Here is a 12,214-nt window from a genome sequence, read left to right on the forward strand (position 1 = left end):
GTATGATATGCATTTTCCTAAACTGGCTATTGGAAGGAAAATATTAAAAGCAGAAGAATGATGAGGAGGATGGTGGATTCACTCAAATAACCTTCCAGCTGGGATTGCCTAGGCCTGGAGATTACCACTATGGGAAATCCCATACATTATGTCTGCAGCTGTTTATCCTCTGTCTGTTTTGAGAAGTAGAATATCTGTGGGGAGATGATATAGGTGTTCACAGAGACTTGGAGGCACTCTCATAGACAAGCCTGAGATCGCTATCCAGAGAGAGAGACCAAAGCTCAGAAATCATAAAAAGCACAGGAAGACCATAGCATGGTGGTACAACATGTGGGCCCCTGGTAAATGGGTGCCAACAGCAGCCCCACTGCCCATCAGGACAGGCTGTGCCTGCACTGCCCCTTGTGTGACTCTGCTGCCCAGGTGCTGCTTCAGGGTCCTCCAGTTAGCGAGGTAACAAAAAAAATGAACCCTTTGCATTTCAGCCCGGGCTTGTGGTTGTTCTGGACACCTGTCTGTGCTGACACACATCTGGCCAGTGATGTAATGTTTCAGTTTATTATAAAAATGATACTGACATGTGCAATCTTCAGCCACTGTCTTTGCTGATCTTGTGAGGTTCTCCACAGGCTGTCTCAAAAAGGTGCTACTTGTACCCCAGAACTTGTTGCCATTAGATGCTCTTCTCAAAGGGCTGTTAAACATGAATTTTTCTTCAGCTTTGTATCTGAAATAATCCTTTTGGTTGATGTGGCCCACTACTGGTGAGTGTCTGAAAAAAGACAGCTGTAATAACATTGAAGGAATGATAATTTTCAGCCACTTAGCCCTCATCTAGTCTTCAAGTGAAGAGTATCCCAGAACACAAATGACAGAAAATACTCCACCTGCAAGTGAGCATGGAATCCTATTTCTGACCAATGGTGCAGAATTTTTTTTTCTTTCTTCTTTCAAGAATCTTTGGTTTATTAAGAGGTAGAAATAGAACTTCTGAAATAGCAAATTACTCCAGGAAGATTTAACATCTTTTTAGATTATATCAGAACATAGCAAATTCTAAGTATGACATGAAAACAAATATTCACTAACTAATATAATGCATGGAAGGACAGTTCCCGAAAAGCAAACTTAACAGTACTAGAGGTTCTCACTTAAAGCTGTCTTAGGTGGTAGGATCTGCAAGAGAAAACTTGCAATAGGTTTCTACATTGTTAGCAATCCTTCTAAATGAGCATATTGATTAAAAAAGTACTTGGAAACCTTTGGGACGTTTTCTGATCTTCTTTAGTCATGAAAGGAAGTTTCTATAACAAAAACCCCAGAAAAGTCTGTAGGGCAAGCCATCTATCAAACTTCCTCAAGTTAAACAAGAGGAGAATTGTGCTATAAGACAAATGTTATTGTTTCAGTTGCATTTGGTAATTCAAAGTGAAGCCTACAAATGAGATATCTCATTAGTTTGAGCAGATGGATCAAAATTAAAGACTGAATCACCAACTCTTAATTTCCCAGTAGCCAGGAAGAGCTTGAAGTCTTGCAGAGGATGAATGTTGAAAAATCAACATAAAAAGCTTCTCTCCATCTGTCAAAACACATGCCTATAGAATGCAACTACTCCTACCAATCTTAGCCTTAAAATATGAAAATACACATACATCTAATAAAAACACATGGACGTGTACCTCACACTGCAACCTACAATATGACAGTGACACATCAGCATGAATTCCATAAGAGTAAATTATTTAGTTCTGCTATGGTAGAATCCTTTGATAATGAGTTAACAGAACAGTAGATAAATAAGGCTGAATAGAAGTCATTAAGACATTAATGGTCAAGAATCTTGAAAGAGACAACATTGTGAAAGTTTGATGGCCACAGGAAGACCTACATTAACTCTAGCAACTTTAGTGAGGGAAAGTATTTTTCTCTAGTTCTGGTATTTCTTTCTTGCATTTCAGTATAATTTTAGTCTCTCTGGAGCATTGCTAATGAGATCCATGTCTGTCACACATTATTGCCTGAATAGATATAAAATCTCAACCATGTCCTGAATGTCATAGAGACACACAACAGCTATGGAAATTTTTTCTTAAGTATTTGGGGGGAAGATATGAATATATCTTTTTAAGAAATATATTTAGAAGCAACCACAGCTTTGTTAAAAAGCATATGAAATTTGCACATATATAATGTTAATAAATACAAGTTTTTTGGATAACACAAGCTAAGAAAGGCACCAGAGCATGATGATAACAGCCTAAGGTGAATGAGGACACAAGGTAATGGGTTTCTCGAAACAAAGGGCATTCTCAAAATTGTGAAAAGACACTGAAGATAAGACTTCTAGTGTAATATTAATCATATTTACTCATAATATTCATCTTCCACTATGGGGCAGGCATCTCAGTGTAGATATATCTGCATGACCTTTTTTTTTTTCCCACTTTTCAAACATCTGCAGTTGGTCTAATGATTAGGCAGATCATTTGTCTTAGCATACTCATTAAAAGGAAAACTCCAATATTTCACATGGTACAATACTATATATTAGACAATGAACTGATGTGCTTGATTCTGCATTATCAAAGCCTGTACACTGGTACTTGTATATAATTCATCTCAGGTTATGATATTTTGTTTAATAAATATCAAGACCAATATGAATCAAATAGTCCAAAGGAAAGTCCAGTGTAACTGGCTGCTATTTAGATGCTCTAAATGAGAGTTCTGCAACACAGCAGAATAACACTTTCAAACAAAGAAAATTTACAATCATAGGAATCAAATTAAGCAAAATGTTCTGAAATTAAACCAACATTTATATTGCAAGGGAAACCACACTTCTGCTTTACCCAGAATTACACTTATATGGCTACTGGCTTGAAATACGGTTTTCAGAAACTGAAATTAGCAAGTGTCTTTTGCTGAAACAGTAAAATTAAGTAGACTACAGTTCTTCTCTTCACCTCTTAAAACTGTAGCTCACACCTTAAAATAAAGCAGCTTAAAAATTCAGATGCTAGCACAAGAACTAAAACTATTCTCCAGAAAAGCTACAAAAACATCTCCTACTAGAAGTGAACAACTTGCTGTACTTGAATCTTTTCAAATAATATCATATATGTTTGCAGTCACTTTTTTCCTCAGTGTGAATAAAAGAGAGGGGAAGAAAGGTAGAGTAAATATGCCAAAACAGCATACAGACTCCCTGCTGGGAATCCAAGATACATTACTTAGATACTACTGATTTAAAGACTCTGCCACTTGCACTTCAGCAAGTGAAAATAAACAAAATCAAAACAAGAATGAAAGATAAGAAACTAAATGTACTTCAATATTAGGAATTTGGTAATGTTTGTGCATAACTGACAATGAGGAGAAAACAAACAAAAGTTCCCTTGGTACTGCTAAAAAAATTTCATTAACAGTCTTCACTCAAGAAAACAGCAGCATTTCCATAAGTAATCTTCATGAAAATTTTCTGAATGTAACAACAATAACTGATATCAACAAGAGAAGATAAGTGGAAGAACGGAACTAAAGCAAGACAGTGGGGGCAGGAGGACTAATAGGCTGTTGTTGAAGTATTTTTTCACTTCCCAAGTCATAAACCAACTGTTCATCTTTCAAGATACACAATGAATTTTTTTTTTGAAAAGGAAAAAATGCACAAGTCTTAGTGTGACTGTACAGGACAGACTTTCTCTCTTTTATATATATGTTATTTACTGAAAAGCCTCTTCAAGAGTCATAGAGCACTAGCATTTGTTCTTGCTTTGAAAAGATGCCATACCTGCTTGATGTGCAAAGTTCTAACAAAAATGAGACATTGTGTGGGAGTAATTCAGGACCACAATCCTTAGAATGAGAAACTATTCAGGCAAATGAGTTAGACCCATATTCTTAGTTGAGGGGAATGTCAGACTTGAAAATTCACTGCAGAAACCTCTACTGTAAAGCAAAATGAAGGATTACTTCCTTTAAAAAGAAAACAAAACACAAACCCCAGGATATCTCAAATGACTTATGCTGAGCCCTTACACACCATGTCTTGAACACTGTCTAATACTCATCTCTCATCTCTAACACAAAAGACTAGAATTTGAAAGATCTAGGAAACACTAAGAATAATAATTGTTTCATTTTTGATTTTTTTAATCTTTAAGTGTACCTGTTGTAAGGTCTCTAAAGTACTGACCTACTTTGACTTGTAATTTTAGAAAAAGTGACATAAATACACATTAATTACTTTATGGCTATATAAAGTACTGGGAATTTTTACCTCTGCTAGAAGCTAACACTTTTTAGCCAGTTTAGGTTTTTTTGCATGTTGTTTCTATGAAGTGTTTGTAGGCTTAGAGGCTATCTCTGAAGTGACATATAAAATAATAATTCTTAATGTACCACTGTGATGATTTAACTTCTTAATGTATGTTCTTAATACATTAATGGAATGTAAGCTAAAAATAAATACCTGGTGTCCAGCCATTATTTGCTTCAGTACACTTTCGTAACATACTTCATCCATATGATTCAGCTGCTGCACCTGAAAAATAAACATTGCAGTACATACTAAAGTAATTTCTATCTTTATGGATTATCTACTACATGTCAAGCTATTTAGAGTGATCCATGAAAGACAAATTTGTTTATGCAATTAAATTTACAGTATTCTCATTCCAACAATAGAATTTTACTTTTAAATTCAGAAATAAACCACAAAAATACATAGATAAAATATGAGTAAGGGCAATTAATAGAAAATGTGACTTTGCTGGTGTTTTTTAATGATCAAAGAGAAGTAACCCAGCTCTTTAATTTATCTGTTTCATATTAAGGAATCTTTCTTCTACAAGATATTGAGGAAATATCAATTTAATATATCTTATCTAGAATTAAGGCTTTCTATTTGGTATATAAAAACAGTTTTTACATTGCATATGTATAGATTATTTATCTCCAGGATATTACTGATAGTATTTTTGCCATAGAGAACAGAGATTTTTTTTCATAGCTGGGTCATGCACAGAGGACATTGTGGGTACCATGTAGAGAATTTCCAATTATAGATAAATAAAATGTTTAAGTAGGATTCCAGTTGAAATAAAGAGTATTCTTCAACCTAAAGATTTTTTTTCTATTTCTCTAATGCATTGCAATATAAATAGCATGTATCTACTTAACTGCACCTTAGTATTAAGGTTGTGACAGATCAAAAGAAAGTAATAAAGTCCAATATCATAGTAATCATTCCATTCTTCATTTGTGCATTCATGTCTTATAACCAAATTGTTTTGGCACAAAGAAATGTTCTACAAGAGCAAGTCATGTAAAAAAAATTCAAAATGGAAATTTAATGCTTTGCGTTATCTAGAATAGATGAAAGTTGAAAAACACAGCTTTAAAACAGCTTTAGAGGAAAAAGAACATTTGTATCTGAAATGTACAAAGATAGGAATAAAATGATGGGAAAATATGGGCATGTGTGCTAGAGACAAGCACCCAGTCTAATAATTCTTAAAATGAGAGGTTAGCATTTTACCAAACATGTTTTTTCAAATAATAGCAAGTGAAAATCATTAAGGAGAAACTTACAAGAGCAGTGCATAAAGACACATGGACATATATATATACACATACACATACTACAAAATTAACTTTGCATTTATACCTAAAGAGAAAAACATAAACATGCATAAAGAAAAAAGACTGATATTAAAGAAAAATATCTGACATTAACAGATCTTGACTGAAGAAGTCAAACCTTAGTCTTGGTGCCATATGCTCCAAGAATTGCAACATAGAGTTTTAAGAGCTTTCCTGGATAACTTCTATGCATAATAAATACATCATGCTGTCCTTGCCTTTGAAAGCTTGCCTACAGTTTGCATGTGACTGTAAATTGCTAATCAGCTCCAAACTTTGGATGCTCAGCAAACAAACTGTGGCAAGGACTCTACCTAAAGTAACTAACAGCCTCCTATCTCCTTGCAGCTCATTAATGTGCATATAGACACAGCACTGACTGCATATGCTGATGGTCTGCAAGAACAGCTTCTGTTCCTATGCTTTCTTACATTGCTTTCCTCCTCTCATGATGACCACCAGGATGTTGATATTGGCAATAATTAGGCAGCTTTAGTATTAGTATTATCCTGAACAGAATCCTTTTTCAGAGAGGCTTAATACTTCGATGTTTTGCCTACTGAAAAGTGTATATTTTGATTGTAAAATATATTTTGCTCTGTGAAATTGGAATGACAATCTTCTGAAAAACAAAAGAAGTGGCTGTGGTATTACCAAAACAGTCAGCCAGGTAGCCACATTTCAGAATTATTATTTTAAAATTATTCAGAATATGAACTCCTAATATTTCCTCATCCTCTTCTGCTTCTTTAGAAAATTAGTTTTTTTAATAATTTCAAATTTTACAGGATTTATTTATGTCTTTAAATTTTTGACTGCTACATGTATTCTCAAGTGAGTATGAAGAAAGGGAGTATTTTCTCTTTTCTTACTATATAGTAAAAATAAATATTAGAATCAAGTAGCAGTGAAAGATGAATTGGAAGTAACAGCAAGTAAGAGTGAAGGTATTAAAAGCAATTAATGAAGATTAATATATGCAAATCATGGTAAGTAACATATGGTAAACTATTCTTATGTGTATAGATTTGAACCATCTCCCTACAGTTGTAAAATAAGTTCTTCTCCTGCACAGCAGATGGAACGACTACTTAAATAACCTAGTATGAAAGGCAATGTCCATTTTTACAAAAAGCAAAATAATATACTATAATTGATTAAGCCACAAAACTAACTTTTGATTGAAAGTATCTTGATTTCTACTAATTTAAATCACAGGTGAACAGTATTTTTTGAGATGTTAAACTATATAAACCTTAATTATAAGCAAATGAGATGCATGGGAAGTCTATGTAAAGTGTTTGTATTAAGTCCTGTATTTAATGAACTAGAATTAACATGTCAGGTGTCACTGCACTAATGATTTTTAGTAAGAATATTATACCTGAACATCGTCTTAATGCTTCTCGAAATGAGCAATAGCACAAAAAGTAAAGAAGCTTATTTAGGCATTACTTTAAATACAGTTTCTATCAAATATGCACGTATGATAATTAATAGCTTAGCATGCTAAGGTTTTCATCAATAACTTTAGTATTAATGCATGTTGTGTTAATATATATGTATATATATCTCCAGATTAAAATAGTATTTTTCTTAGAGCATTCCTCATGCATCCTTACAGCCAAACAAGATGCACCACATGGAAACCTGAATGAAAGAGGCAGAATAATCAGCTGCTAACGTGACTCTGCAGTTGAAGGTGACGACTTCTTCTTCACCAAGCAAAATTTAGTAGTGAAGAAGAGGCAATGCAAAGCTAAATAACTGTGTCCAACTGCAACAAGGCTTGCTGACAAGTATGGTAAACTGAAGGAAGAAGATTCTTAAAGCACCTTTCAATGGCGTGTATCTTTATACAAAAGAAAATATGTTTCAAAAACCACTTCTATGATTATGAACAAGTATCCCAAACATACACATACACGAAGCATGATCAAAACAGAGACTACAAACAGCAATCTTTTCTTTGGCATTCATGATTCCTCACCTTATTGGTTGTCTTGATTCCTATAAAGGTTTGTCCCAGAGGTACAGGTCGGAAACGGCCATCAAAGTAGAATAATCCAATGTAGGGATTGACATGCAGAAATGTAGCAACATCAAGATAATTGGGTAATGTAGCTGAAAGGCCCAAAATCCTAATCATGCTTTGTGTAGATTCAACCTATTAAAAAAATCAGAAACACTGTACACTTTCCAAGTGTTGTGAGCCAAGGAATCAAGCACAGTTTTTAAAACATCTCTTATAAAACATTAATGTGAAAGAAACAGTTAATACTTTCTATGAAAGGTGAACAACACATGTGAGTTAGTGATTAGCCTGTATTGAAGAAACCAGTGAATTCCACAATTCCATCAAATCTTTCTTATTCATCCTTCTATTTTATTGTACTTTTGCCCTCCAAAAGGTTAACTAGTCATTAACTGGCATGGAGGAACAACAACAGAAAACTGGCTTTGTTAAGGGATAGTCCAATTTATAGGCAAAACTATGATAACATGATTTGGTGTCTTTTCTTCCTTCATCCAAATCAGACCACTATTCTCTGAAAGTGGAAAGAAAAAGGAATCTAATTTGTGCCACTTCTCTGTCATAGGTTTTTGATTCCACGGTCTCTTGGACAATGTATTCTAGCTCTCTGTAAGTGGCATTTCCCTCTAATTTCTTCTTTTTTTAAATCCTTAATTCCTCAGATGTTTGGTTTACATGCCTTTCCATTTAATAAGGGACAGAAATGGTGCTTTACAACTAAATGTTCTGTCCCATACAAAAGCCTGAATATTATATATAGTTTCTGGCAATTTTCAAAATGAATGAAAACACATAGAAGACCTGAATGAACAAAGTACACAAGAATTTTCCCATTTCTTTCTGGAACATTAGGAGATGCGTAGGTTGGCACACAACTAGCATAATTACTTAAAACCAGAGTTCACAGTAATTTTATTATAAAGCCTTTTTAGACACTGTTACTGAAGCTATATATTACGTTCTCAACTAGTCTCAAATGGGTGAATGTCTTAAGATGAGAAAGGCTGGGAAATTTCACCTGGCTAAATCCTGCTAAAAAAATATGATATTTTACTTAGAATACAGATTTTTATTTACTCAGCTGTTTTGAGTTCAGATGAAAGGAATGTAATTCAAACAGTTAAAAGTTTTTGAAATGGATGATTAAAAAGTAAATGGAGAGCATTCTCAAGGAAGACAAAATAGCACCACACCATAACCCAGACCTGAAGAATAGGGAGCACACCAAAATATTAAACTAAATCTCAGAAGGAATCACAGCCCCAAACACCACAGACAACAAGCAGACAAAGTAAATCACTACATTGACCGGTTATGGACATGTTCTGTAGGAAAAATCTGCACACTCAAACTATAGCTACAAACAACTAAAACCTGCAAACCAAGGCTGTGCAAGGTCTACGCTTGCAAAAGAGCAGTTTTCCAAAGGAAAGCCTCATGTACAATAAAATCTGATATGTAAATGTAAACTGGGACAAATCTGAGACTTCATTTTCTGAAGTCTTCTATCTACAGGGATCAAAAGCAGTGTTCAAGAGCACAAAAAAGACTTCTCACTTCTTACACAGCTTTCTATGGCTGGACTATGTGATGACATAAGGGCTACAGTCATCATCAACCACACAGTTTTGAGGTGTTTGAGGTTTGGGGGTTTTTCGAGAGGTGGGGGAGGTGTGCAGGGTGGCTTGTTTCATCTTTTGTCTGTTTGGGTTTTTCTAGTTTTGATATAGTACCCTGGAGTACCCCATCCTTCTGCACTGACCTTTGTGTCTGCAAAGTTGTTTCTCATGTTTTTTCCCTCACAACTGCTGCACAGTGTTTTTACCCTTTCTTAAGAATGCTTTACCAGAGACGCCACCACTTCTGGGTGGTCGGAGCCTGCTGCATGCGGCCACGTCTGGCACGTTCAGCCACAGCCATCCCTCACCAAGGCCACATGCAGCCCCCTCAGCCAGCACCTGGGCATCTGGGCTGCAAAAGTTTTAATCTACTTGGTGTTTATATACTTTCTTTTTAAGCTTGAATCTGTAAGCACAATTGCCACTTGCTGATATATGTATCCCATAGATTGCTCACAGTTGCCTGATAATAAGTACAGTAATCTTAAAGTGTAACTGAGCTCCCATCTGGAAAACATTACTTGATTTTGCTAAATTCAATAACAACTTTTTTTTCAAATCTCCTAAGAGCCTGAAAGCACTAGTTTGAAAGTATGCTCAGTTCTGTCTGAAGGCAAGAAAGCATTTCAAGTATTTAAACAATTAACAAGAACACTTCTTAATAACCATGGACATATGTATTTTTACAGCAATTAAATGTAAGATGTTTTTTCAAAGGTTTCTTTTAAAATAAAAACAGTGCCTAGAGTACAGTTACAATTTACTGAGAGGTGCCACTTTCAAAATGTTAATAAAACAAAGAAGCCAATTAATGTCACTGACCTGGCAGTTGACCCTGGAGCTAAGGAACTTACTGAAAACTCCAAATTAACACTCTGCATGACAACTGAAGCTGACAGTTAACGCAAGCAAGCAAGGAAGATTACTAATATATTTAGAGAACATTTTTTAAACCACTCCCACTAGACCAGGTTGTTTGGGGCCCAGCACTTCAAGGGATAGGACATCCACACCTCTGGGAAACCTATTCCACCTCCTCACCATCTTCACTGTCAAGAACATCTTCCTAATACCCAAACTGAACCTACTCTCAGTTTAAAGCCATTCCCCCTTGTCTTATCACTACATGCTCTTGTAAAAAGTCCCTCTACAGCTTTCTTCAGTGCCCTTCAGGTACTGAAAGGTAGTAAGAAGACCCATGTGCCTTCATTTCTCCAGGCTGAACACTCCCAGATCTCTCCATCTTCCCCCAAGGGGAAGGTACTCCCTCCCTCTAATCATCTTATGAAGACTCTAAATCATTCCATCTATTTCCTTAAATTATTTCAAGGCCATGCTAACAAAAAAACAAACAAATCTTTATTTTTTTATCATCTACTTTTATAATTTTTTGTATTTTTTTTAGTATTTTTTATATTTACCATCTACTTTTATATTTTCTTACCAAATATATTTATAATTTATATACATATATAAAATAATCAAGATACAAAAAAGGTATACTTACACTGAAATAAAAAATGCATCATAACAATCCTTCCAATTATTTCATGTCCAGATCAAATTGAAACTGTAAACTAAACACCTATGTGTTTAGTTTATGCCCATCATTGCATTCTGATAGAGAATGAAGGGTTCTTATTCTTTTAATTATACATGGCAATATAAAAACAGCAGTGACTAAAATCGTGCTAAACTTAGAAAATAAAAAACCAAGACTACCTGAAAAACAACCATAACACAATTTGTTTTTTGCATTTTCTCTGTGATTATAATTCAGTTTCAACTAAGTAACTATTATTCATCTATCTAAGCACTATAGAAACTTGATTTTCCATAATGGAAATGCATGCAGAATTCTCTGCATGCATTTTTCAACTACTTTCCTGATTTCTCCTTGAAGAGCAAGCACTAACATCTCTTACTCTCAGGTATTTCTAAGGAATGGTAAGCCTTGAAAGTGTGCAGATTCCTTTTGGAAATACAGATCATTCAAAAATTCATATTTTTCAACTGCTGGATCACTTCTTATTTGATCCTAGAAGTCCCAACTAGAGATTATGCCTTCATATACAAGAAACCATGAACCCACAGTATTTTCCTGAAATGGCAGCAGAAATTACTGATAACACATTTAGGATGACAAAGTTTTCTGCTTACATTGCATATTGATGGCTGGTGGTAGGCAGTTAAGTGCCTTTTCTTCACTGCTGAAACACAGCCCCTAACATTTCATTCTTTATATGTGTTTAATTACCCCAGTAAAATAGCAAGCACCATTTGAAACTTATGAGGTTTTCCTTGAAAATGTGAACTGACACAGTATTTGCACATCAGGTTCTTTATAAGTCTTATTATGTTTTATTGCTTTCACGTTACACTGGAAGTGAGAAATAAAGTTGCCATTGTTATATTTAATTGACATATCTAATTAGTATATCTAATTCAAAAGCATTCTTGATGGAATGTGGAGAATTGACAGCATGTCCACCAGACACACTCACAGAACATGATTACTACACCATGAAATTCCATGTATGCAGAAAAAATAATCAGATGATAGCTATCCAGTATCGATTTCCACACAAGTGTCACCTGCATTTACGCTGTAAATGATAAAGGATCAGGTATGGGGAGTGCCTCTCTGGATTGCAAATTGATCACAGCAGGATCATTTTCTTTCTAATAGGTTTTAAGATTTGCATATCATCTCATTACATTACAGCCGCCACTTGAGAGCATACAGTGTGCACAGAGATATTCTTTTATCTGACTTCTAAAGTTCCTCCTGAACTTTGTGATCTTGGCAGCCTTCCCATTTCCAGGTATTAAAATATCACATTCACAGAATGAAACAATCAAGCTGCAAAGCATATCTCTGATTGTTCAACTTGAGCACAGAATTAAG

The 12,214-nt window shown here is 34.8% G+C and overlaps 1 protein-coding gene across 7 annotated transcripts in view; it reads right to left on the bottom strand.

Annotated features, from left to right (window-relative positions):
* Positions 1–12,214, bottom strand: part of ASCC3 (activating signal cointegrator 1 complex subunit 3) — a 252,280-nt gene that overhangs the window by 138,938 nt on the left and 101,128 nt on the right. For all 7 annotated transcript variants that reach the window (XM_086876632.1, XM_086876631.1, XM_086876634.1 and 4 more), the window contains 2 exons: positions 7,643–7,819; positions 4,481–4,552 (listed from right to left, as the gene is read on the bottom strand). In XM_086876632.1, the coding sequence (XP_086732758.1) occupies positions 4,481–4,552; positions 7,643–7,819 (249 nt within the window). The remainder of the gene's footprint in view (positions 1–4,480; positions 4,553–7,642; positions 7,820–12,214) is intronic.

This window comes from Cyanistes caeruleus, chromosome 2 (assembly GCF_971803275.1).
Source record: "Cyanistes caeruleus chromosome 2, bCyaCae1.hap1.1, whole genome shotgun sequence".
Classification (NCBI taxonomy): domain Eukaryota; kingdom Metazoa; phylum Chordata; class Aves; order Passeriformes; family Paridae; genus Cyanistes; species Cyanistes caeruleus.